Source organism: Oryctolagus cuniculus, chromosome X (genome assembly GCF_051225735.1).
Source record: "Oryctolagus cuniculus isolate XC-2025 breed Fujian yellow rabbit chromosome X, ASM5122573v1, whole genome shotgun sequence".
Taxonomy (NCBI): domain Eukaryota; kingdom Metazoa; phylum Chordata; class Mammalia; order Lagomorpha; family Leporidae; genus Oryctolagus; species Oryctolagus cuniculus.
The window spans coordinates 73,050,541-73,076,629 of record NC_142888.1 but is presented as its reverse complement, the minus strand read 5'-3'; the positions used below and the strand labels follow the sequence as shown (position 1 = coordinate 73,076,629).

General features: G+C 44.5%; 2 protein-coding genes across 5 annotated transcripts in view; one reads left to right on the top strand and one right to left on the bottom strand.

Moving 5' to 3' along the window:
• NKRF (NFKB repressing factor) lies at nucleotides 1-24,513 on the bottom strand. Of its 2 annotated transcripts, none has more exons than XM_070067098.2 (3): nucleotides 23,811-24,513; nucleotides 4,354-4,484; nucleotides 1-2,957 (listed from the first exon to the last, which is right to left on the bottom strand). In XM_070067098.2, the coding sequence occupies exons 1-3, from the start codon at nucleotides 24,074-24,076 to the stop codon at nucleotides 1,000-1,002; spliced, it is 2,355 nt and encodes a 784-aa protein (XP_069923199.1). In that variant the 5' UTR covers nucleotides 24,077-24,513; the 3' UTR covers nucleotides 1-999. The 2 variants fall into 2 exon arrangements, with proteins under 2 accessions (XP_069923199.1, XP_069923200.1); XM_070067099.2 differs by lacking the exon at nucleotides 23,811-24,513 and adding an exon at nucleotides 23,488-23,508.
• The window catches only part of LOC100357610 (protein PBDC1), a 453,980-nt gene continuing 443,094 nt past the window's right edge, over nucleotides 15,204-26,089 (top strand). The window contains exon 1 of one of the 3 annotated variants that reach the window (XM_089324725.1): nucleotides 15,204-15,232. Coding sequence is in view for 1 of the 3 variants with exons in the window: in XM_089324727.1 (XP_089180853.1) it covers nucleotides 15,228-15,232 (5 nt within the window). In the remaining 2 variants the exon portion in view is untranslated. The remainder of the gene's footprint in view (nucleotides 15,233-26,089) is intronic. The other 2 variants (XM_089324726.1, XM_089324727.1) reach the window with 2 other exon arrangements.

The following is a 26,089-nucleotide window of genomic DNA, read 5'->3' as shown; positions in this document are numbered from 1 at the left end:
TTGATCAACATTGGCTCCTTTTTATTCAGGAAGCATACACTAAGTCTTTTTATACATTTTTTACATTCCAGAAATAAGCGAAAATAGCAGTTTTAAGTATGTTACAAAGTTGGCTTTTCGGGCTTAACAAGCTTTTTGAGAGAGGAACCAGCCAACTGACCTTTTCATCAAAGCACCAATGGATCCTCAGTCTTTTACCAAGCTCTACCACAGCTGTGGTTGTCTTGGATGTGCTGTACATCCAAACCGTGTGAAAGCTAAAATGGAGAGTTGCTGTGAGTCTCTCTGCAAGGCACCAAGAACAGTTCAAGCTTCCTTTCTTCAGACTGAGTCAGTTTGTGAAACTTTTCAATTGCTCTCTCAAGTAGTGCTCTCTCAGCATGAAGACTAGAATTTGTTAAAACTCATATATCACAAGATACAGTAAATTACTTCCAATATTCTGGAAATCACATGGTAGAAGTTATAAATAAATGAACACTAAAATTACTTTAAGAAAAATTTTACATCACTTTGTAAGGACATTTACACATACAGCACGATTTATTGTTAAACATTCACACATAGATGAAGATTGATAATACAAAATGATCTGACATTTTCAATAAGTCTGGAAATAAAACTGCAGTTTATGGTGGTTAATATCAACTTTACATATTGTTGCAGATTGCTGTGCTATGCCTTTTAAAATGAGAATTTCTTTACCAGGGTGAAATTCCACTTGGATATGTATTCTTGCTTAAACAAACTACTAAAATCTTGAGGGACACAGCAATATCAAAGACACAACAGTAAACTGCACAATTATTATCTGCTGGGTTAAGCTAATACAAGTGAACAGAACTCTTCGGATTCCAATATCTAATAATAAAGCACTATTATGAAATGAACAAGGTGAAACATCTTAAGAATGAATATAGTCTGCAACCAGAACATGTAGCATTTCTTTAATTCACAAATCTGCCTCGTAGGCATTTACAAAATAAATTAGTTAAGCTTTCAATTTGCTTGAGGCATAACAAGTTCATAATGCCCCACCTGGCCTTCCTGTTTGAGTTGATCTAACAGGTCTTCCTTCCGTCTTTTTCTCCCTACCACCAGGTACCTATCATGGCCCACCCCATGCGACTTACTCTTAAGACCATACTTCTGGGCAATCTGATGTATCTGTTTCCGTTCGTCATTAGTCAGTTCTGTAGAGAAAGTCAAATCCGTGTGGCTCTCGGAGCGGGCATAGTTTCTGATGATCTGTTCAATATCTCTCTTGGCAATTTTATTGACCCTCTCTACGTCAAGACCAAGGCCTTCCCGTTTATGCTGCTCTTTGACTGAGATAGGCTCCCGGATACCCTCACCGGATTTACCTAAGCCACCACCCGTCCAACCCATCTTTCTCAGCAGCTGATTTCCTATGTTATCTTCTTTGATTTGTTGCTTGTAAGCTTCCTCTGCTGAGCGGCCTTGAATTTCATTTCGTGAAATCACATCTTCAACAGTTCCTTTCTTCAAGTTGTTAATGACAGTTGGCTGGGTCTTTTTAAGGGTTTTCACAGCTTCTCCAGCAGCTTCATATTTGACAGTTTTCTTGACTCCAACTGCTTCTGCAATTACTTCACTCTCTAGAATCACCTTGCACTTCCAGCGGAGGCCTGTCATCCTTTCATAGACGTATTCAACTGTCATTCGGTTAAACTGAGCAGTGTCATTCAGTGTGCACACGGGGTTTGAAGAATTCTCATACACTACAAGATCCTTTATATCTTTCTTCTTTCCGGACCCTCTGGGTGACGAGCCTGTATGGCATTGTGAACTTTTGACAGATGGGTAGGTGGGTTGTGTTTTCTGAAGAATTTTCAAAGCCTCATCAGCAGCTGCATGTTTACTTGTTTTCTTGGTTCCATAACCTTCAGCTAAGCAGTGATCTTGCAAAAACACTTGACAACGCCATGTACGATTGGGCATCATCTCATATTTGTATTCAACTGACATTTTGTTGAATGAGGCAGAATTGTTAAGAATACCAATTGCATCATTTGCATTTTCTGTAATGACAAAATTGGTCCAGTGTTTGGCAGAAGCATTAAAAATTGGCTGCCCGGAAGCATCTTTACCTAGCACCACCAGGTCTTCCAGTGGTTTCAGAGCTGGAGGAAATTCATACGAAAGCATGCCAATCTGACACACCACAAGGTCCTCTCCAATTGTGTGCTTGAATTTCCGCCGGACAACTCGAACTTCAATACGTTTCTGCAAGAGTTTCACAGCTAGCTCAGTAGCTCGATCCCTGGACCCATTCTTGCTGCCAGCATAACCTGTAGTTAAGTAGATATTTTGGCATCTAACTTCACAAGCGTAACCATCTGTTAGAAGTTTTTTATTTTTGGGGATGTCAGCAGGAGGGATTTCTTTTAGAGGAGCATATATATATTCAGGATTTGTCTTACATGCTTGAATGCAGCGAGTTAACATATAGGTATAATTAATCTTATCCGACCCAGAAGTCATCTCTGGATTGGAAAGGTTCTTCCAGATAGTCGCTGTTAATTTTTCAATAAAATACTGCTTCTCGGCTACCACTGACTCGGGAAACGTCTGCGACGGTGAAGGCTCGGCAGCTGACTGAGAGTTCGCCTGCTGTGATGCGCTGCTTGGGGCAGGGCTGCCGCTGTCAAAACACATGCTGCCGGTTACAGGCTGCTCCTTTGTGAAAATAAATCCTGACGAATCACAATACTGAGAATTTCCATCTTGTATACTGAAGGAGTCTTGAGTGTAATCTTGGTAGATGTCTCTTGACATGCTGGAAAAATGTGTTTGTTCATTTACCTCTTTCGTTTGAGGGCCATAAGGATCTTCCTGTCTTTCATCATTTGAACTACTAGCTACAAAATGTACAGGCTCAAAACGAGGTCTCGCATGGAATTTGGAACCGGCTTGCTTTTTAGGAGGATTTTGACCTATGGAATGAGTGAAATTTACAATTCATTAAAATGGGAATATTTCAAGAGAACCAAGCAGGAAAATCAGTACCAACATTATTATTTTCAAACTGCCTTGTTGGTACAAGACATGTGCCATCACAAAAACTTCAAGTCATTTGGGTGAAGGGACTCAAGTATCGAGGGGTGACTCCAGAGTAAGAAGCGATGCTTCCTGTCCTTCCATGTGTAAGGGAAGATTTTTGATAGAGAACATACACTTGTATCAAGTATGTATGAGTCACTGCTACTCATGACTGGTAGATCCCTTTGCACCAAATGAGCTAAAGAATGGGAAGTGTACTGGAAGGATGTTCCAATACAATCTCATGCCACCTATGCTGAAAAGCTCATTTAAGGGCTGCAGATGGAACAGATGGCTCTAATGCAACAGAGATGATGAGCAGAGGCACTTACAAAGCCTTACGCATTTACATCAGAGCTGGTTAATGTGATGGTGCTTTACATAGTTATGACTAAAAATCAAAGAAAAAGAATTATCAAACTTTCCCAAAGGTTTTCAACTTCAAAACCTTAGTTCTGGCCTATTCTGCATAAAAAGGTTTTTGCTACACTTTATTTTTGTAGAACAAATAATAGGTGGAAACTATTGATTTATGGGGGATACCAAATTTAAAGCTATGGAAGAACTCTCTTTGGAAACCATCCCAGACACTAGAGCTTCCTCCCTGTAACATTGTTCAGTAAAAATCTGGTCCATTATGGACCCATCCAAGAAGATTTAGTTACCTAGATGCTCAAATGATTACAGTATAAGATTGTTCTATTCAGAGGGAGGTTCCATGGCATAGATTTGGAGACTAGCACTAAAGCTTATCTTCAGTATTCTTAGTTTTAAGTTCTATTTAGTATCCTCAAAAAAAAAAGTACATAAGGCCAGCACTGCGGCTCACTAGGCTAATCCTCCACCTTGCAGCGCCAGCACACCGGGTTCTAGTCCTGGTTGGGGCGCCGGATTCTTTCCCGGTTGCCCCTCTTCCAGGCCAGCTCTCTGCTGTGGCCCAGGAAGGCAGTGGAGGATGGCCCAAGTGCTTGGGCCCTGCACCCCATGGGAGACCAGGAGAAGCACCTGGCTCCTGCCTTCGGATCAGCGCGGTGCGCCAGCCACAGGGCGCCAGCCGTGGCGGCCACTGGAGGGTGAACCAACGGCAAAAAGGAAGACCTTTCTCTCTGTCTCTCTCACTATCCACTCTGCCTGTCAAAAAAAAAAAAAGTACATAAGTAAAAATTAAAACTCCTCTAACTTTGTGTAAGAACCAATGTTACTTAAAATCGGACATCACACTAATATCAGTTTTTAAAAAGAGCCACACTGTTTCTTCAAATCCCACCTTCCAGAAACAAGTATACTCACCATCACATGTTGAGAGGTGGCGTTTTTGACCTTTGGAAGGTTTGGGCAGTACTAGGTCATATGAAGGCATCTCTCCAATATCAATACCTTCAGCCATTTGGAGAATTTTTTCCATCAAGCGTGGGCTGTACCTATTTAAAATAATATGATTTACAATTAAAATGGAGAAGGATATCCTTTTTTTTTTTTTCCAAAGCTCGTTTGAGCCAGTCTTATCATTCCTCCAAGAAGACTTTACTAACAGGGTATCCTGGCTATAAAACCACAGAATCAGCCCTTAAACATTTATGTCTCAAATGATTCACTCAGGCATCAAGATATTTCAGCATAAGAGAAGACACAGAAATATAAAATCAAGAAATGTCGGCAAAGATCTTCAATTTGAATTTAAAAATCAGAATAAACTTGTGACTTATTTTTCCCTTTCACATACATACAATAATTATAAATAATTACATTTTTATACAAGTACAGTTTTAAGAGTGCCGGTTCATGTCCCAGATGCTCTGTGTCTACTTTTTTTAAAAAAGATTTATTTATTTATTTGAAAGACAGAGTTATGCAGAGGCAGAGAGAGAGAGAGAGAGAGAGAGAGAGAGGTCTTCCATCTGCTGGTTCACTCCCCAAATGGCCTCAATGGCCAGAGCTGAGCCAATCTGAAGCCAGGAGCCAGTAGCTTCTTCTGGGTCTCCCACGCAGGTACAGGGGCCCAAGGACTTAGGCCATCCTTCACTGCTTTCCCAGGCCATAGCAGAAAGCTGGATCAGAAGTGGAACAGCTAGACTTGAACTGGCGCCCACATGGGATGCCAGAACTGCAGACAGTGGCTTTACCTGCTACAGCACTGACCCCGATGCTTCATGTCTGATTCAGTGCCCTGCTAATGGCCAAGGAAGGCAGCACAAGATGGCCTAAGTGCTTGGGCCCTTGCCATCCAAAAATGTAGGCAACCTGATAGTGTTACAGGTTCCTGGCTTTGGTCTAGCCCAGCCATGGTTCTTGTGGCCATTTTTGGGAACCAGCAAATGAAAGACCAGTATCTCTCTCTGTTCTTTCCCCTCTAACTCTGACTTTCAAATAAATAAATAAAATCTTAAAAAAAAGTTGACATTCAGGTTGTGGTCTTTATAATGTCTCATGAAAAGTAATCAGGATCCTTAGAGAAATGGCTGACTGTAAGGGGCAAGAAATGTCTAAGATGGAGCAGGCATTAGGGCATAGTGGGTTGAGCAGCAACCTGTGATGATGGCCTTCCAACAGATCAAGTCCTGGCTGCTCCACTTCCAATCCAGCTCCCTGCTAATGTGCCTGAAAAAGCAGAAGGTGGCCCAAGTGCTTGGGTCCCTGTCACCCACATAGGAGACATTGATGAAGCTTCTGGCTCCTGGCTTCAGCCTGATCCAACTCTAGCCATTGTGGCCATTTGGGCAGTGAACCAGTGGATGGAAATTCTCTCTGTGTCTTCCTCTCTGTGTAACTCTAGATTTCAAATAAATGACAAGGAAGTTGTCCAAGACCACAGGGCTATGTCAAATGGACTCAGAAGCCAATTTGAGTAGACTTCTACTGGCAAAGTGAGCCAACATGAGTATCAGTAAGAACAATAATAGCACTGGATTAAAGGGCATTAAATGTGTTCAGAATCCATTAGCTCATAATGATACTTACACACACATTATCGGTCACCTTTGGAGGATAGAGGGAATAAGGCATTATTCTGCAAGCAGGTAAACATTAAAGGCAGGAAGCAAGCATTTTCCCTACATTTTCCTATACAAATTGTACCTCAGAGTAACCACAGAGTTATTGAAGAAAATCTGTTTTACAGAAGCACTCCAGCTACTAAGTGAAGAACTAATGGACCACTACCATTTTCAAACCATAATAACGTAATAGATGTTCATCAATGGCTGCTAAACTCAACAGGGGAAAAGTAGATGGGCGAAAACTCAGAAACAGACCCACACAAATATTCTCAACTTACTGTTGGTAAAGGTGTAAAAGCAATTCGATTCAAATGAACAAACAGTGCCAATACAAGTGGGCCTCTATAGGCAACTAAACAAAATCCACAATCTAAACCTCAAACATTATAGAAAAATTAGTTCAAAATGCATCATGGACTTAAATGCAAAGCCATAAAGCTTTTTATAAAAAACAAAGGAGAGGGGGCCACCACTGTGGTGCTGCGGGTTAACGCCCTGGCCTGAAGCATCGGCATCCCATATGGGCGCTGGTTCTAGTCCTGGCTGCTCCTCTTCTGATCCAGCTCTCTGCTATGGCCTGGGAAAGCAGTAGAAGATGGACCAAGTCCTTGGGTCCCTGCACCCATGTGGGAGACCTGGAAGAAGCTCCTGGCTCCTGGCTTCAGATCAGCGCAGCTCCGACCGTTGCGGCCATCTGGGGAATGAGCCATCGGATGGAAGACCTCTCTCTCTACCTATCTCTTTCAAACAAATAAAATAAATCTAAGAAAAAAATAAAGGAGAAAATTGTCATGATCTAGGACTAGGCTAAAGTTCTTGTGGACCAAAAGTATGGTCCAGGAGAGGAAATAGTGATAAAACAGGTCTCATCAAAATTAAAACACCTTGGCCTTAAAAGACCTTGTGAAGAGGATGAGAATCCAGCTACAGACTGGGAGAAAATATATTCAAAGCATACACTTGACAGAGATTAATATCTAGCATAAAGATCTCAAAACTGAACAGTAACAAAGAAATCAGATTAGGAAATGAGTAAAAGACATGAGCAGAATATTTCACCCAAGAAGACAGACCAACTGCAAAGCATATAAAAAGATATCCAACATCATTAGCCACCAGGGTAATGCAATTTAAAACCCCAATGAGGGGGCCTCATCCCAGCCGGGTGGGTTAATTGGCAGCCTGCAGCAGCAGCATCCCATATCAGAGCACCCTTTCAAGTCCCAGTTGCTCTGCTTCCAATACAGTTCTCTATAATGTGTCTGGGAGGGTAGTGGAAGATGGCCCAGTTATTTGTGACCCTATCACTTATATGGGAGACCTGGATGGAGTTCCAGGCTCTTGGGTTCAGCCTGGCCCAGTCCTGGCCACTGTGGCCATTTCAGGATTGAACCAGTGGATGGAGGACCTCTTTTTTTTTTTAAAGATTGTATTTATTTATTTGAGAGTTAAGAGTTACAGACAGTGAGAAAAAGAGACAGAGAGAAAGGTCTTCCTTTTGTTGGTTCACTCCCCAGATGGCCACAACAGCCGGAGCTGAGCCGATCCAAAGCCAGGAGCCAGGTGCTTCTTCCAGGTCTCCCACGTGGGTGCAGGGGCCCAAGCACTTGGGCCATCTTCTACTGCTTTCCCAGGCCATAGCACAGAGCTGGATTGGAAGAGAGACAGCTGGGACTAGGACTGGCACCCATATAGGATGCCAGCGCCGTAGGGAGAGGATTAACCTACTGCGTCATGGTGCCGGCCCCTGGATGACCTCTTTCTGTGCGTGCCCCCTTCCAACTCTCTGTCAGTCCACCTTTCAAATAAATAAAAATAAATCTTTTAAAAAAACACAATGTGATATCACTACACACCTATCAGAATGGCAAGAATGTGGAGGGTTCATTCAGACACTGCTGGTGAGGATATAAAATTGCAGTTTCTAATAAAATCAGACATCAATTACCACATAACCTAGCAATCGTCCTCCTGGACACTTACCTCAGAGAAATAAAGACTTTCACTCAAAGACCTGTATATAAATGGTCATAGAAGCTTTATTTGTAGAAGCCCAAAACTGCAACCAGCCATTCTTCAAGAAGTGAATGGCTAAACTTTGGTACACACAAACCATGGACAATTATTCAGCAACAAAAAGGAACAAACTAGTCATACATACAACAGTGTGTATGAGTGGGAGGGAGATGGCTGTGGCTATAAAAGGACAACATGAGGGATTCTTGTGGTACTGGAACTGTCCAATATCTCAACTATGGTGGCAGATACATAAATCTACACATGTGATGAATTCTATAGAACTAAATTACAATTACTACTAAAACTGAGGACTGAGGGATAAGGACAATGTCCTTATCCTAGTTATAGTAATAAATAGTAATTTTGAAAATTTATCACTGGAGAAACTGTAAAGAGCACTGGACATCTCTGTGTTATTTCAACAATGGCATATGAATCTACAATTATCTCAATAAAAAATTTAATAATAGGGAATTTTATCTAACATCATTTTATCTTAACATCATTAAAAGTGGGACAAGCATGTCTTCTGATGCGACATACAAAGCACTACCCATAAAACATTTCTGCTCACCAAATAACTGAATATCAATCTAATCAAGCCCCTAACTCTCAGAAATACATTAAATACCACCAAAAGAACATAACCAGCCAAATCTCGAATGAGGGACAAGTGTGTGATGACTTAATTTCTTTATCAAATAAATGATATGAAAAAAAAAGGAAGAGAAATGGTTACAGGTTATAGGAAAGAGATTAAATACATTGTGGACTTTGTATCATGAATCAAACCAACTGTAAAAAGACATTTGAGGGATGGACATTTGGCTTAGTAGTTAATATGTCAGTAAGGACACCTGGATTCAAGTCCTGGCTCCACTCCTGCTTCAAGCTTCCTGCTGGGAAGTTTCCCATTGCCCATGTGGGAGATTCAGATTAAGTTCCTAGTTTCAGTCCAACCCATCACTGTAGGCATTTCTGTTTCTGTTTACATTTGTCTGTCTCTCTCCAAAACAAACAAAAAGACTTGAGAGAATTGAACACGAACCAGGCACTGGATAATTTTAAGAGACTACTATTTTGTTCAGTATTAACAACTGTATTATGACTTTTTATTTTTTAAATTTATTTATTTGAAGGGCAGAGTTAGAGTTAGAGAGAGAGAGAAAGAAAAGAGAGATCTTCCATCTGCTGGTTTATTTCCCAAATGGCTGCATCAGCTGGGGCTAGGCCAGGCTGAAGGCAGGAGCCAGGAACTCCACATGGATAGCAGGGGTCCAAGTGTTTGGGCCATCTTCTGGTGCTTTCCCAGGCACATTAGCAGGGAGCTGGAATGGAAGTGGAGCAGCCAGGACTTGAACCACTCTCATATGGGATGCTGGCATCAAAGGTGGCAACTTAACCCACTGCACCACAATACTGGTCTCTTGTGACTGTAAAAAATTCTTATGGGACACAGATATTTCTCTTCAATATTCCCCAGTCTACCCTCCACTAGAAAATGGGGTAGAATAGATAGCATAAGAAAGGTAGCAGAACAGATTGCTGATAATTGCCAAGTGATGAGTACATGAGTACATGAAAGTTCCTTAAACTTTTCTCTCCTTTTGTCAGTTTGAAATTTTCCATAGCAAAAAGTTTTAAAATATATATTACAAAGCAGCTTCTTGTGAAGTATCAGGGCATTTTAAAAAGTTCATGCAAAATACATATTATGAAAAACTATGCATGGATTTCAAAACTTGTGGCATCAAAATAAACATTTTGATTCCAACTTTCCAGGAATTATTAAGCTTGGTTGCTTGATAGAATATCATTTTATTTCAGAGAAACAAAAACCTGAGCTCAGGTCAAGTTTTAATTATGATGGGTTCTTGCTCATCCTTCCTACCTTCATAGCCTTTCCCAGCCTATAACCAAAAAAGAGATTACTGGCAGCATTTGGGAAGAAAGTTCTGAAAACAAGTGAAAAGAATCAGTTCTGAACATGAAGGAGGGCAATATTTTACATTCTTGGCACAGTAAGTTCCACACCCATCATATGTCTTTCCTTGCAAAGTAGAAGACAAGGAAGCCTTCCTTGACAGATTACTGGAAGCTAGCGCAACTGTAACCTGCACTTCCTACTGATATCTGCTGCTGCTAACACCCATACTTTAAATATCAAGAGTGACTCAGAACATGGCGCTGTGAGTGGTGCGGAGTGTGTGGACTGCGGCCTGCAGCCTGGTCGTGGCTTCGATGCTTGCTGCACCCTGCTTGCCTCTGCCCTGGTGACTGCAGGCGGGTGCCATCCAGATGCTGTGCACTGGACCCGCTCTGTTCTCAGTGCGTAAATTCACAGAGAAACATGAATGGGTAACAACAGAAAATGGTATTGGAACAATGGGAATCAGCAATTTTTCACAGGAAGCTTTGGGAGATGTTGTTTATTGTAGTCTGCCTGAAGTTGGGACAAAACTGAAAAAAACAAAATGAGCTTGGTGCTTTGGAAAGTGTGAAAGCTGCTAGTGAACTCTGTTCTCCTCTATCAGGAGAAGTAACTGAAATTAATGAAGCCCTTGTAGAAAACCCACGACTCGTGAACAAATCTTGTTATGGCGGATCAAGATGACACTGAGTAACCTTTCAGAACTAGATGAACTAATGAGTGAAGAAGCCTATGAGAAATACATAAAATCTATTGAGGAATGAAAGTGGAACCCTTACATGAACTAGTATGGAATAACTTAATCCATCAAAGTTTTGCCTTAAATTAGTGGCAGACACGACTTAAATTAGCAGCAGACACGACTTAAATTAACAACTTCTAGCAATAATGATGGGAAGAAATACTACTTTCAACTCTGGTACTGGAAGAAAATATCCCCTAACTTTGTAATGACTGCAGATGAACACAATATACATATTTTTCACAGTACCTTGTGATTTTTATACTAGGCTCTAGGCACTAGTATTCAGAATACATGAAGTTATCTGTGGTAAAAACTAGTTATACAAATAATGTAATTCAAGGATAACATCATTATCTTAAGCCTTATGTAATATTGTAACTTGCTTATATTCATCCCTGGACTGGGGTCAAAAAATGTAATGATCTTTCCATTGGAAGTAACTGGGAATGCACAACAGCTTTTGTTAGTTGTACAGTGCCAGAGAAAAGAACACTATCTTAATTTTGCAATATACATTTGCTAGTGCTGTTTTATAGTGAAACAGCAGCACTACAGAAAAATAACTAAAAAGTGATCTGATTTTCATTTATTCTCATCTGAGCATTAGAAAACAGTCTAAAACATAAATTCCACATATCACTTCCATTCAGAGTTGGAATTCCACTTTAACAAAAGACTGAGATGAAGTCTAAAAGTCTTTTTTTCAGTCATGAATACGATCATTAGATTTCATCCCTATTTTAAAAATTATCCAGAAAGTAGCTATCGAAGGATGAAGATGAGTATGCAAATATGAAATCAGCCAAGGCAGTAGGGCTTTCATTACTGTTTTCCATGGTGTTTTTTTCATAGCCAGCATTGTGGTATAACAGGTTAAGCTACCACCATATGGGCACCAGTTGCTTCACTTCTGATTCAGGTCCCTGCTAATATACCTGGAAAAGCATGAAGATGGTCCCCAAATGCTTGGGACCCTGCAACCATGTGGGAGACCTGGATGAAACTCCTGTCTCCTGGCTTCAGCCTGACCAAGCCCTGACATTGTGGCCATTTGGGAAGTGAACCGGCAGATGGACTCTCTCTCTTTCCCTCTCTCTATGTCACTTTGCCTTTCAAACAAATCTTTTTTGTTCTTTTTTTGACAGAGTTAGAGAGAGAGACAGAGAGAAAGGTCTTCCTCCGTTGGTTCACTCCCCAAATGGCCGCTATGGCCGCAGCTGTGCCAATCTGAAGCCAGGAGCTTCTTCCTGGTCTCCCATATGGGTGAAGGGGCCCAAGGACTTGGGCCATCCTCCACTGCCCTCCCAGGCCACAGCAGAGAGCTGGACTGGAAGAGGAGCAACCAGGGCTAGAACCTGGTGCCCATATAGGATGCTAGAACTGCAGGGGGAGGATTAACCAAGTGAGCCACAGTGCCAGCCCCCCAAATAAATCTTAAAAACAGGCAGGCGCTGCGGCTCAATAGGCTAATCCTCCACCTTGCGGCGCCGGCACACCAGGTTCTAGTCCCGGTCGGGGCGCCAGATTCTGTCCCGGTTGCCCTTCTTCCAGGCCAGCTCTCTGCTGTGGCCAGGGAGTGCAGTGGAGGATGGCCCAAGTGCTTGGGCCCTGCACCCCATGGGAGACCAGGAGAAGCACCTGGCTCCTGCCATCAGATTAGCACGGTGCACTGGCCGCAGCGCGCCAGCCGCGGCGGCCATTGGAGGGTGAACCAACGGCTAAGGAAGACCTTTCTCTCTGTCTCTCTCACTGTCCTCTCTGCTTGTCAAAAAAAACAAAAACAAAAACAAAAACAAAAACAAAAACAAAACCTGCAACTCCAGAAATTTTAGAAAATGCACCAAGGGGCCAGCACTGTTGGCGTGGCGGGTAAAGCTGCCACCTGCAGTGCTGGCACCCTATATGGGCACTGGTTCAAGTCCTGGTTGCTCTACTTCCGGTCCAGCTCTCTGCTATAGCCTGGGAAAGCAGTGGAGGATGGCCCAAGTCCTTGGGACCCTGCACCCATGTGGGAGACCTGGAAGAAGCTCCTGGCTCCTGGCTTCAGATCAGTTCAGCCCTGGCCATTGTGGCCATCTGGGGAGTGAACCAGTGCATGGAAGACCTCATTCTCTCTCTCTGCTTCTCTTTCAAATAAAATAAATAAATCTTAAAAAAAGAAAATTCACCAATAAAAGCATCTATAATCCTAGTCAGTGATAAATTCATATCCCCTTTTCTGTTTTTCATAACCCTCCCTGTCATCAGATTATCTATGTTGATTTGCAACATGGTAGGAATTTTTTTTCTTTTTGCTGTTTTTCTTTTTTAGATTTATTTATTTATTTATTTGAAAGTCAGAATTACAGAGACAGAGAGAGATCTTCCATCCACTGGTTCACTCCCCCAATGGCCCCAATGGCCGGGGCGAGGCCAGGCTGAAGCCAGGAGTTTCTCCCAGGTCTCTCACATGGGTGAAGTGGCCCAAGCAGTTGGGCCATCTTCCATTGCATTCCCAGGTCCTAACAGGGAGCTGGATCAGAAGTGGAGCAGCTGGGACTGGAACCAGCACCCATATGGGACATGACAGCACCAGCCCCTTGTTGTTTTTCTTAACTGACTCTATCATAAGCTTTTTCTCCAAGTTCAAAAAATTTTTATTATTTATTTGAGTGACACAGAGAGCAAGTGAGCTCACACCTACTTAGTTGATTCTGTACTCCTGGCGCACAAAGGCCAGGAGACCAAAGCTGGGAGCCACAAACCCAATTCATGTCTCCTACAAGAGTGGCAACTATTAAAGCCATCACTTGGGGCCAGCGCTGTGGTGTAGCCACTGAAGCTGCCACCTGTAGTAACGGCATCCCATATGGTGCTGGTTCGAATCCCAGCTGTTTGATACAGCACTCTGCTACGGCCTGGGAAAGCAGTAGAGGATGGCCCACTTGCTTGGGCCCCTGCACCCACGTGGGAGATCTGGAAGAAGTTTCTGGCTCCTGGCTTCAGACTCGCCCAGTTCTGGCCATTACAGCCATTTGGGGAGTGAACCAGAGGATGGAAGACCTCTCTCTCTCTGCTTCTCTGTAACTCTACCTTTCAAATAAACAATCTTTTTTTGTTAAAACCATCAATTGTTGCTCCCAAGGGTCAGCTATTAACAGGACATTAGAGTCAGGAGCCAAAGATGGGTAGTGAATCTAGGTACTCCAACATGAGACAACCAAGCTTAAACATATGCTGTACCATGTAAGTTTTTTTTTTTTTTTTTTGACAGGCAGAGTGGACAGAGAGAGAGAGAGACAGATAGAAAGGTCTTCCTTTTGCCATTGGTTCACCCTCCAATGGCCGCCGCACTGCACTGATCCGATGGCAGGAGCCAGGTACTTATCCTGGTCTCCCATGGGGTGCAAGGCCCAAGGACTTGGGCCATCCTCCACTGCACTCCTGGGCCACAGCAGAGAGCTGGCCTGGAAGAGGGGCAACCAGGACAGAATCCGGCGCCCGACCGGGACTAGAACCCGGTGTGCCGGCGCCGCAAGGCGGAGGATTAGCCTAGTGAGCCGCGGCGCCGGCCACCGTGTAAGTTTTAATAGTAATGCTGCATTCTGTGTTGTGGAGTAAGATGTAAAGTATCATTGAGACAAGTTTAATATAGTAATTTTAGGATGCCTGCATATTATATATTTAAGTCTTTTTTAAAAAGATTTTTAAAATTTATTTATTTGAAAGTCAAAGTTACACAGAGAAAAGAGAGGCAGAGAGAGAGAGGTCTTCCATCCAATGGTTCACTCCCCAGTTGGCTGCAATGGCCGGAGCTGCACCGATCTGAAGCCATGAGCCAGGACCTTCTTCCGGGTCTCCCGCCCCATTTAAGTTACTCATTTTCTCTCTCTTTTTAAAATATTTATTTATTTGAGAGGTAGAGTTACAGACAGTGAGAGGAAGAGACAGAGAGAAAAGTCTTCCTTCTGTTTGTTCACTCCCCAAATAGCTGCAACGGCCGGAGCTGTGCCGATCTGAAGCCTGGGACCAGGAGCTTCTTCCCGGTCTCCCATGCGGGTGCAGGAGCCCAAGCACTTGGGCCACCTTCTACTGCTTTCCCAGGCCATAGCAGAGAGCTGGACTGGAAGAGGGGCAGCTGGGACTAGAACCAGCGCCTATATGGGGTGCCAGTGCCACAGGTGGAGGATTAACCTACTGTGCCACGGCACCAGCCTCATTTTCTCTTAAAAAAGAAAAACCAAAGAACTCCAACAGTTCTTATAGTTCTCAAAGGCATCTTGTAATATACCAAGATTTTAGAAATCAGAATGCTATTCAACTGCCCCTCTATATCTAGCATATAAAAAGATTTTCAGGGATGGTGTTAGGGTGCAGTGGGTTAAGCTGCTAGCTGGGACATCAGCATCCCATATCGGAGCATTGGTTCAAGTCCTGGCTGCTCCACTTTAGGACCCAGCTCCCTGCAAATGTACCTGAGAAGGCAGCAGAGTACATGGGTCCCTTCCACCCACATAGAGAGACCTGGATGGAGCTCTTGGCCTGGCCCAGCCCCAGGCAGCCATTATGACAATCTGGGGAGTGAACCAGCTGATGGAAGATCTCTATCTCTCCCTTTGTCACTCTGCCTTTCCAAAAAAATAAATCATTTGAAAATTCCCACATTCCATATCATTGTACCTGGGTCTGATAACTGGGCTCTGGCTCCTGACTCCAGCTTCCTGCTAATGTAGACCCTGAGAGGCAATGGAAATAACTCAAGCAATTAAGTAATTGTACTCCTGCCACCCCCTATGAGAACTACATTAGTTCTTGACTTCCAACTTCGGTCCAGCCCAGTCCTAGCCATTGTGGGCATTTGGAGAGTGAGCAAATAGATGAGGGATTGCTGCCTCTCTAGTAAATAGTTTTAAAAATAAATAAAAACATGATTCCTAATGGACAAAAAAAATTTGTTTTCATGAATCTTACATTCCTGAACATAGAGGTGCTTACATAGCTGTGAGAAGACTATAAACCATAATAATATACAATGGCACCTGAAATTTAATAAACATTCAGTAACAGTTGCTTCCAAATTTTTAAAAAGTATATTAACCGTTCTGCTAAGTCCAAATTAAAAAGTTGACTTGGAAGTGAGTGTTTAGCCTAGCAATTAAAATGTCTGGGTCTCAGTGCACATTCTGGGAGGCAGTGGCAATGGCTCAAGTAGTTAGGTTCCTGTCCCCCAAGTGGGAGACCTTGATTGAGTTCATGGCTCTGGCCTGACTCAGCCCCAGTCATTGTCGGCATCTAGGGAATAAACCAGTGGATGGGAGCTTGCTTGCTCTCTCTGTCCCTTTCTCTGTGTGTCTAATAAAAAATAAGTAAATAATTTTTTAAAAGCTGAGGTTTGAGAATGAAGCAAAGATTAACATTTCAAACTATAAACATATTCAAACTATTCATAAGATTCCTAATGTTGGAAGTCAATGACATGCAACCAGATTGTTGATAGGTGTTTCAAAACCTCTCACTTCATTACCTCATATCATACACACTCTACATGCTATATGTAAAGGTAGTTATGAATCCAGCATAACCTACCTTTAAAATGCCAGTCTTGTATCAATGAGAAAGAGAAGAGACAATTAAGGGAGCAAAGTTGTTTTCATTAATATATATACTCTCAATGTCTCATCAAAGATGATTGATTAGGCCAGAATTCTACTTCTAATTCTACTGATCAAGAATGATTTGCGGGGCTGGTATTGTGGTGTAGAAGGTAAAGCTACCGCCATCGTACAATGTTCACGTCCCAGCTGCTCCACTTTTGATCCTGCTCCCTGCTAATGGCTTGGGAAAAGCAGGGGAAAGTGGCCCAAGTGCTTGGGCTGCTGCCATCTACACGGAAGACCCAGAAGAAGCTCTTGGCTCTTGGCTTCGGCCTAGCCCAGCCCTAGCCATTGTAGTCAACTGGGGAGAGAACCAGTGAATAGAAGAACTCTCTCTGAACTCTTTCAAAATAAGTAAATCTTTTTAAAAAAGGAATGATGGAGGCCGGCGCTGCGGCTCACTAGGCTAATCCCCCACCTTGCGGCGCTGACACACCGGGTTCTAGTTCCGGTCGGGGCGCCGGATTCTGTCCCGGTTGCCCCTCTTCCAGGCCAGCTCTCTGCTGTGGCCAGGGAGTGCAGTGGAGAATGGCCCGAGTCCTTGGGCCCTGCATCCCATGGGAGACCAGGAGAAGTACCTGGCTCCTGCCATCGGATCAGTGTGGTGCGCCGGCCGCAGCGCACCGGCCGCGGCGGCCATTGGAGGGTGAACCAAGACCTTTCTCTCTGTCTCTCTCTCACTGTCCACTCTGCCTGTCTAAAAAAAAAAAAAAAAAAAAAAAAAAGGAATGAGGAATGATGGAGCTGGTGTTGTGGCATAGCAGGTAAAGCCAGCGCCTGCAGTGCTAACACCCCATATAGGCACTGGTTTAAGACCCAGCTGCTCCACTTTCAATCCAGCTCTCTGCTATGGCCTGGAAAAGCAGTAGAAGATGGCCCTAGTGTGTGGGCCTCTGCACCTGCGTGCGAGACCTGGAAGCATCTCCTGGCTCCTAGCTTTGGATCGACGCAACTCTGGCCATTGCGGCCAATTGGTGAATGACCAGTGGGTGAAAGACTCTCTCTCTGCCTCTGCCTCTCTGTAACTCTACCTTTCAAATAAATAAATAAAACTTTTTTTAAAAAAAAGGAATGACTGGAAAACTGAATGTTTCAGTTATCATTCTGTTTTATTAAATATATATACACTATCTGCAATTATTTATTTATTTATTTTTGACAGGCAGAGTGGACAGTGAGAGAGAGACAGAGAGAAAGGTCTTCCTTTTGCCGTTGGTTCACCCTCCAATGGCTGCCGCGGCCAGCGCACTGCAGCTGGCGCACCACGCTGATCCGAAGGCAGGAGCCAGGTGCTTCTCCTGGTCTCCCATGGGGTGCTGGGCCCAAGGACTTGGGCCATCCTCCACTGCACTCCCTGGCCACAGCAGAGAGCTGGCCTGGAAGAGGGGCAACCGGGACAGAATCCGGCGCCCTGACTGGGACTAGAACCCGGTGTGTCGGCGCCACAAGGTGGAGGATTAGCCTATTGGGCCACGGCGCCGGCCACTATCTGCAATTTTAAGTAAAAATTGTACCATTCCTTAGGTATCCACATAAATATTTAAGTAGATATAGTTCAGAAGATTAGAAGATTGGACTAGGAGCAGGCACTTAATATAATAGTTAAGATGCCACTTGGACACCCACATTTCATACCAGTGTAATTGGGTTCAAGTCCTGGCTCTGCTTCCCATTCCAGCTTCTTGCTAATGTTCACCCTGAGACAGCACGTGATGGCTCAAGTACCTGCTACCTATGTGGGAGACCCAGACTGAGTTCTTGAATGGCTTCAGCCTGGCCAAGCCCTGGCTGTTGCAGACATTTGGTTAGTGAACCAGCAGGTGGGAGAGCTTTCTATCTTTCAAATAAATGAACAACTTTAAAAAAAAAAAAAGAGTAATACTAGATTTTTATTAGATACAAGACATCTTAGAAACTGCTTATGGAAAAATCCTTAATAGGGTATTTAATTTAGCAATTTGAGCTCCGTTTGCCTGGACAATGAGGGGGGAATGATTAAAAGGCAGACAAAGATATTGCTTTACTTTATCCTGTAAAGAACAGTTCTCAGAGTGTAGTCCCTGGATCAGCAACATTAGCATCACCTGGCAACTTGTTAGAAATGCAGATTTTGGGGGTCAGTGTTGTAGCAGAGTGGGTTAAGCTGCTGCCTGGGACACCAGCATATCATGAGTGCCTATTCAAGTCCTAGCCACTCCACTTCAAATTCAGCTCCTTGCTAATGTCCCTGGGAAAACAGCAGAAGATGGCCCAAGTCCTTGGGCCCCTGTCACCCATGTGGGAGACCTAGTGAAGTTCCTGGCTCCTGGCTTTGGCTTGGTCCAGCCCTGGCAACCATTTGGAGTGAACCAGCAGATGGAAAACATCTCCCTGTCTCTCCCCTTTTACTCTGTAACTCTGCCTTTGAAATAAAATAAGTATCTACAAAAAAGAAAAAGAAATGCAAACACTGGGACCCCACCTCAGACCTACTGAATCAGAAACCCTGGCAGGGTCCAGCATTGAGGTGACACTGGCATCTCACACTGGAGTTCTGGTTTGAGTCCTGGCTATCTCTCTTCCAGTCCAGCTTTCTCTGTTAATGTGCCTGAGAAAGCAGCAGGTAACAGTCCAAGTGCTTGGGCCCTGCCACCCACGTATGAGGCCCAGATGGAGTTCCAGGCTCCTGGCTTCAGCATGACCCATTTGGGGAGTGAACTCTCCCTTTCTGCACGTAAATAAATACATCTTAAAACAAGGGGCGGGGGAGCCAGCGCTGTAGCATACTGGGTAAAGCCATCACCTGCAGTGCCAGAATCCCATATGGGCACCGGTTCTGGTCCCGGCTGCTCCACTTCCAATTCAGCTCTCTGCTATGGCCTGGGGAAGCAGTAGAAGATGGCCCAAGTCCTTGGGGCCCTGCACCCATGTGGGAAGACCCGAAGGAAGCTCCTGGCTTTGGATTGGTGCAGCTCTGGCTGTTGCAGCCAATTGGGGAGTGAACCAGCAGATCGAAGACCTCTCTCTCTGCCTCTCCTCTCTCTGTGTAACTGACTTTCAAATAAATAAATCTTTTAAAAAAAGAAGGGAAAAGAAACCTCAGAGGTAGGACCTAGAAATCTGTGTCTTAACAGATGATTCTGATGCATGCTTGAGAACCACAGTTACAAGAAAGAAGATATTCAAATTTATCCCATGGAAATCACCTCTATCACCAAAAGGAAAGTAATATGATCTGCCTCCCTGCACATTTGAGCTCCTGCTGGCTTTTTTCTTATGATCAAGAAATTTTCAAATATCCTTGACCTGGGAGTTTATTTCAGTCCCAACTAAAATCAAACACTATAAGCCCTGCCCAAGCAAAAATGTGCAACTTCCCTTTCTGCTACTGTTCACAACTTGGTCTGTCAGGTGATGAACTTTGAACAAGTGAGCAATTTTACTTTAGAAAGGGCTGTTCACCAAGTATTCTGCAGATCACTCAAGAAGAGAGTATTCTGTCAACACAAAAGCTCAATCAACATCAACACTAACACCAAGTACTAGAATACAAATTTTACCCACTTGAAGACAAGAGCTAACATAAAGCCTTCCTAAACTGGAACAATGTACTTGGTCCCCAGCTTCCAAGATTCTTTTTTGGCCCTTCTCTTTCTCCCACTTAAGTTATCAGATATAATGCAAGCCTTACTTTAAAAAAATTATTTATTTATTCGAAAGAGTTACAGAGAGAGAGGAAGAGACAGAGATCTTCCATCCACTGGTTTACTCCCCAAATGGCCACAATGTTCATTCAGGACTGGGCCAGGCAGAAGCCAGGAGCTTCATCTGGGTCTCCCACATGCATGCAGGGGTCCAAATACTTGGGCCATCTTCCCCTGCTTTTCCCACACCATTAGCAGGGAACTTTATCAGAAGTGGAGCAGCCTGGACACAAACTAGTGCACATAAGGGATGCCTGCATTGCAGGCAGCAACTTTACCCCTTGTGCCACACAGTGTGGGCCCTAAGCACTACTTTTCAATTAAGCTGATAATGCTACATCAAATGTAACACGATGATTTTTAGTACACATGCTACACACAAATGTATACATGTACATACACAAGACATCCTGGATGCTTGAGCTTTCAATACTATCTACCACTGACCTAGTTTGTTGTGAACGCCCTGGTTATGTACAAGGCTGTTCTTGCAGTGAAATTCTGAGATATAATGACGTGGCTTATATGAGCTACTTGCTTTCACTCCTGGACCATCCTTTACAGCTGTGTCAAAGTGGAAACAGCAATGGACTAGAGAGCAGATCAGTCTTAGCCTGAACTGTGGGACCTTGAACAAGTCACTTAACTTCTTGGCCTCCACTTTTTTAGCTGTAAAAATGATACTCATGTAATCTCAAGGTTGTTGTATTAACTCAGATCATAAATATTTAAAATGTATTCTACATTATAAAGCTGTATACATCCATCCAATTCACATAGACTTCTGGAGCAGCTACTATGCAGCAAAGGCGCTTTCCCCAAAGGACCTTACATTCTAATGGGAAGGTAGGATTTATTATCAATATAAAAGTTGGTGGGGCTGGCACTGTGGCATAGTGGGTAAAGCCACCTGCAGTGCCAGCATCCCATATGGGCAACAGTTTGAGTCCCGGCTGCTCCACTTCCAATCCAGCTCTCTGCTATGGCTTGGGAAAGCAGTGGAGGATGGCTCATGTCTTTGGACCCCTGCACCCTCGTGAGAGACCTAGAAGAAGCTCCTGGCTTCAGATAGGCACAGCTCTGGTGGTTGCAGCCAACTGGGGAGTGAACCAGTGGATGGAAGACCTCTCTCTCTGCATCTTCTCTCTTTGTAACTTTGCCTTTCAAATAAATAAATAAATCTTTTTTTTTTTAATTTTTGACAGGCAGAGTGGACAGTGAGAGAGAGAGACAGATAGAAAGGTCTTCCTTTGCCGTTGGTTCACCCTCCAATGGCCGCCGCGGCCGGCGCGCTGCGGCCGGCGCACCACACTGATCCGATGGCAGGAGCCAGGAGCCAGGTGCTTTTCCTGGTCTCCCATGGGGTGCAGGGCCCAAGCACCTGGGCCATCCTCCACTGCACACCCTGGCCACAGCAGAGGGCTGGCCTGGAAGAGGGGCAACCGGGACAGAATCCGGCGCCCCGACTGGGACTAGAACCCGGTGTGCCGGCGCCACTAGGCGGAGGATTAGCCTAGTGAGCCGCGGCGCCGGCCTAATAAATAAATCTTTAAAACAAAAAGATGGCTATGCTCCTTCCCATTTTTTTTAAAGGACTCAGATTTCCCACATCCTTCTGTGATACTTAGATGCGATTATAGGCTAAAGATATCTTTTAAAAATGTTATTAAGTTACATGAGTTTCATACAGTGTATCAACAGATTTAGGAACATAGTAGCACTTCCCCAATCCTCCCTCCCTCTGCCTATGCTGTAACCCTTCCTTCCCCTCCCTCTCGGATTCCCACTCTTAATTTTTACAATGATCTATTTTCAGTATACTTAATGATCATATAGTTAACCCTACTCTAAGTAAAGGAGTTCAAGAAATAGTATGAAGAGAAAGAAAACAAAACTAAACACTGATCCTCAATGGAAGAGACAAGGGCTATAAACAATCATAGATTCTCAAAATGTCTATTTCACTCCAATATGTTACATTTCAGGTAATTATTAGTTACATGGATCAGGGAAAACACAGTATCTGTCTTTTTGCGAGTGGCTTATTTCACTAAGTATAATGGTTTCCAACTACAACCATCTTGCTGAAAAAGATAGGATTTCTTTTTTTTTTTTTTTCAGCTGAGTAGTACTCCATAGTGCATATATACCATAATTGCCTAATCCAGTCAACAACTGATGGACATCTGGGTTGATTCCACATTACAGCTATTGTTAATTGTGCTGCAATGAACATGGGGATACAGATAACTCTTTCATATGTTGATTTCTTTTGGTTTGGGTGAATTCTCAGGAGTGGGATGGCTGGATCATATGGTAGGTGTGTATTCAGATTTCTGCGGTATCTCCATGCTGTCTTCCACAATGGACGCACCAGTTTACATTCCCACCAGCAGTGGACCAGGGCACAATAAAGGTACCTTTTTTACTGCAAGAATAACATTATTAGGTGAAGCTCAATTAGATTTATCTGACTTGATAGTTATTAAGGCTTCCTCAGTTCCTCCAGTGAAACAATCATTATCTCTGAGGGTAGAAATTACTCTAACCTAGAGAAAATAGGAAAAAATAAACTTCTGTGATGAGAGTAAAGTATCATACTGGATGTCCTGTTCAACAATTCAGGGTAGAAGTGGGCAATCCTACTTTTCTGCATCTGCTAGTCATTCCTGGAACTGAACTGGGTTGACATTGATCTGATCATTTTCCTGAATTTCAGAGCCTTCCTAATGAAAAACTGACTGTGAGGCAGGAATGTTGAATAAAGAAGCCTCCCTATTTATCAAAGGAATGGCTAGTTTAATAAAGGGCCAATTTAGGGATTCTGAAGGACAGAAATCCAAGAAGTGTGTATAAAAAAAAAAAAAACTGCGTTGGAACCGTACTGCAGTCTCCATTGAAAGCAAAGAGCTTTCAAAGAGGCCTGTTCAGAATGCCACCAGGTTCTAGGAAAGGAAGAAAACACACACACACACACACACAGCCAGCCCTAAAACCTCACTAGAAGCCAAATGTTAATCCTCCTTATCCCATTTAAGGTAAAAAGAGGACAATCCATTTTTCTGTAGATATATCCATTTCTTTGTTTGAGTCCAGGCACATTATGCGCAAATCTACAGGCAAGGCTGACGCTGCGGCTCAGAGACCTGATACATACCACCTCCTCAGGAAAAGACAGTAAGACTCAGCTGGGGGCTGCAAGGAAAGGGGGCTAGTGTTTTATTCAATGAGGATGGAAGAAGAGTGGTCAAGAGACTAGGATTAGAACTGTGGGATTCCCCCACCTCCCCACTCCCCGCAGCCCCGACTATAGAATATTCTCTGCAGATACCGCATCCTTGGAAGGCCCAACGCAGGTCCGAGGTTCTGAGATTTATTTCCCACGCCCTCCAACACCACCAACCACCACAATGATCACCTCTCAATAATCCTCTTCCAGGCGCTGCTCCACCTCCATACCTGGTCCTGGAGTGGCCGCTGATCCCCGCACCCTCGTAACTGTTATACTATGCTTTGCCACCACAGTCCGCCACTCCACCCCCAGGCTAACAGAGAACCCTCTGGTGTTCCCCAGCACCGCCAAATCTCCAGGCTCCAAGGCGTCATCCGCATCCAGCGGCTGCCCCTATCCTGACCACCGTCACAATCGATCCACCGCGGTCCCTAACCCGACCTCCCTCACCCCCCCATCCTCATTCTTAGCCCGCCCCGCCCCTCCCCCTACGCGCGCCCTTCCCTCACCTGCAACCCAGGAAAACGTGGTTGGTCCAGGCGGCGGAGAGAGCGAGGAGCTGGTCGAGGGCAGCCCCCGGATAGCTGTGCAGGTGCCGACAGATGAAGCTGCGCCGCAGAGCCCACTGCCAGTCACTTTCGTGGCTATAGCGCCACTGCTCCAGCACTGGCTCTGGCGGGGGCGGCGGGAGGGGCGGCAGCGGCGGCGGCGGGAGGGGCGGCAGCGGCGGCGGCGACAGGAAGTCGCCCCCCAACAGCAGACGTCCTCCAGCCATCTTCTCCGCCCCCAAGCAGGGACCCCAGGGACGAAGCCAACTACCGACAGCGAGTCAGTGACCCGGCGGGAACAGGGATCGGTGGGAGGGGGGGCGTGAGGAGGCAGGCGCCGGAGCGCGACCAACTCTCGGGTGACTGGAGTGTATGCGTGGGGGCGACCGTTTAAAGATGGGGGTGGGGGGCTCGAGCTCACGTCCCGATGCCCGGACAGATGCCCGCTACCCCTCCAACTCGTGGACGCGCAGGACGGCTCCCGCCGCACTCACACGCGCAGGGGAGGCAAAGCCAAGCCCTGCGCTCCGCACTCCACGACCCTCAGACCCACGCACTGCGCGGGGAGGGGAAGAAAGCCACCAGCTCGTTCGGCTCCCCCTCCTCTGGGCTGTAGCCTACCTACCCGCGTGCCGCCCCGAGGTTGTGAGGCCAGTGCGCATGCGCCGCGGCTGTTCCCTAACTTCAAAATCCCGTCGGAGAATCTCGCGCGACCTAGTTTTTCCCCTCTCTGACGCCTACAGGCTTCTGACGCATTGTGGTGACTCGCGTAGGGCGGGGACTACGGAAAGGGAGTGAGGAAGGTTCTTTGGGGTTCTAGAACGTGGGTACGTTAAATCCCTGAAAGGTACCCTCGGGGTGCTGGTTGGTAGCACTCACTTCTGGCGCTTTTGCTTGGATTTCTGCGTGGTGCAACAATGAGGCCGTGCCCTTTATGTCAACTCTCCTAAGCATCTCCGCCCCCCCGCCCCCCCTTCCCCCCCTGTCCCAGAGGATAGCTTGAAAAGCTTTGTGTGTCACACGCATCATTAGCTTTGTAGTTTATTAGGAAAACCTGGTAAAATTGAAACGCTTGCAAAGAAAATCACTGACAGTGCCTGAAGTCAACCGCTTCTATAGTCCATACTCCCCATTCCGATGGCTTACAAACAGACACTCATGTTTACACAGTTCTGATGATAATTGCAAATTCAATTTCACCTCTCAGTTTAAAATGTAAAATTTTACAGAATATAAAAATACAAAAGGGGCCCCTGCACTCAAGGTGGGAGACCAAGAAGCTCCTGTCTCCTGGCTTCAGATGGGACCAGCTCTGGCCATTATAACCATTTGGAGAGTGAGCTAGCAGATGGAGAATGAAAGATCTCTCTCTCTCTCTTTCTCTCTCTCTCGCCCTCTCCCTCTAACTCTGCCTTTCAAATAAATAAAAAATATTTTTAAAAACAAGTGATTTCTTTTATAGTTGGATTAATTTCAGCTGGTTGAATATGTCCCCTCCAAAATTTAAGTGTTGAAACTGAATAGCCAATGTGATAACCATTAACGTGATTAGATTATGAGGGTTCCTCCCTCCTGGGAAGGAATAAGGTCCTTCTACAAAAGGCTTCACCTAACATTCTGTTGTTTGCCTTTCTGCCTTCTGCCACATAAGGCCACAGGATTCCTCCCTTCCAAAGGATACAAGCATAAGGCACTAAAGAAAAACAAAGAGTCACAGAAAGCAACCCTCGCCTGACGTGGCATCTGCTAGAAACTTGATCTTGGATTTCACAGCCTCCAAAACTGTGAAAAATAAATTCCTGTTCTTTATAAGTTACCCAGTCCCGGGCATTTTGTTATAGCAGCACAGCAGACTAAGACACAGCCTAAGCTGCCAATTGTCATGAAGATCAGTACTGCAATGAATACACACCTCTCCCAGAAAATGATCTTAGAAAAACTTCTTCCTTTCAGCTTGGATGAAAATTTGTCTATCATGCAGAAATGAATAATTTCAATATGACTTGTGAATTTGGGTTACAAAATTCAAAGTAATGAAGCTGACATAAGAGGCCATCTAGTTGGGGACAGCCATACTGATTTGCATTTGCAATTTCCTTTTTGGAGTAAATGGTTTCATCTTTAGAAAAGAAAGCAAAACAAAAATTTGAGTGACTCTCTGTGACCACCTCTCCTTGGTAATCCTTCTGATAAAAAAAAATTCTTCAGAATCATACTATGATAAGATGTTAACAATAGAG

Bases quoted from the DNA above. Each gene is read 5' to 3' on its own strand.
- NKRF (XM_070067098.2), bottom strand. From the start codon at position 24,076: ATGGCTGGAGGACGTCTGCTGTTGGGGGGCGACTTCCTGTCGCCGCCG. The intron at 4,485-23,810 runs GTGAGGGAAGGG...TATTTTAAATAG, and splicing joins CACGTTTTCCTGGGTTGCAG to GTACAGCCCACGCTTGATGG. The intron at 2,958-4,353 runs GTGAGTATACTT...CTCATTCCATAG, and splicing joins CCACCTCTCAACATGTGATG to GTCAAAATCCTCCTAAAAAG.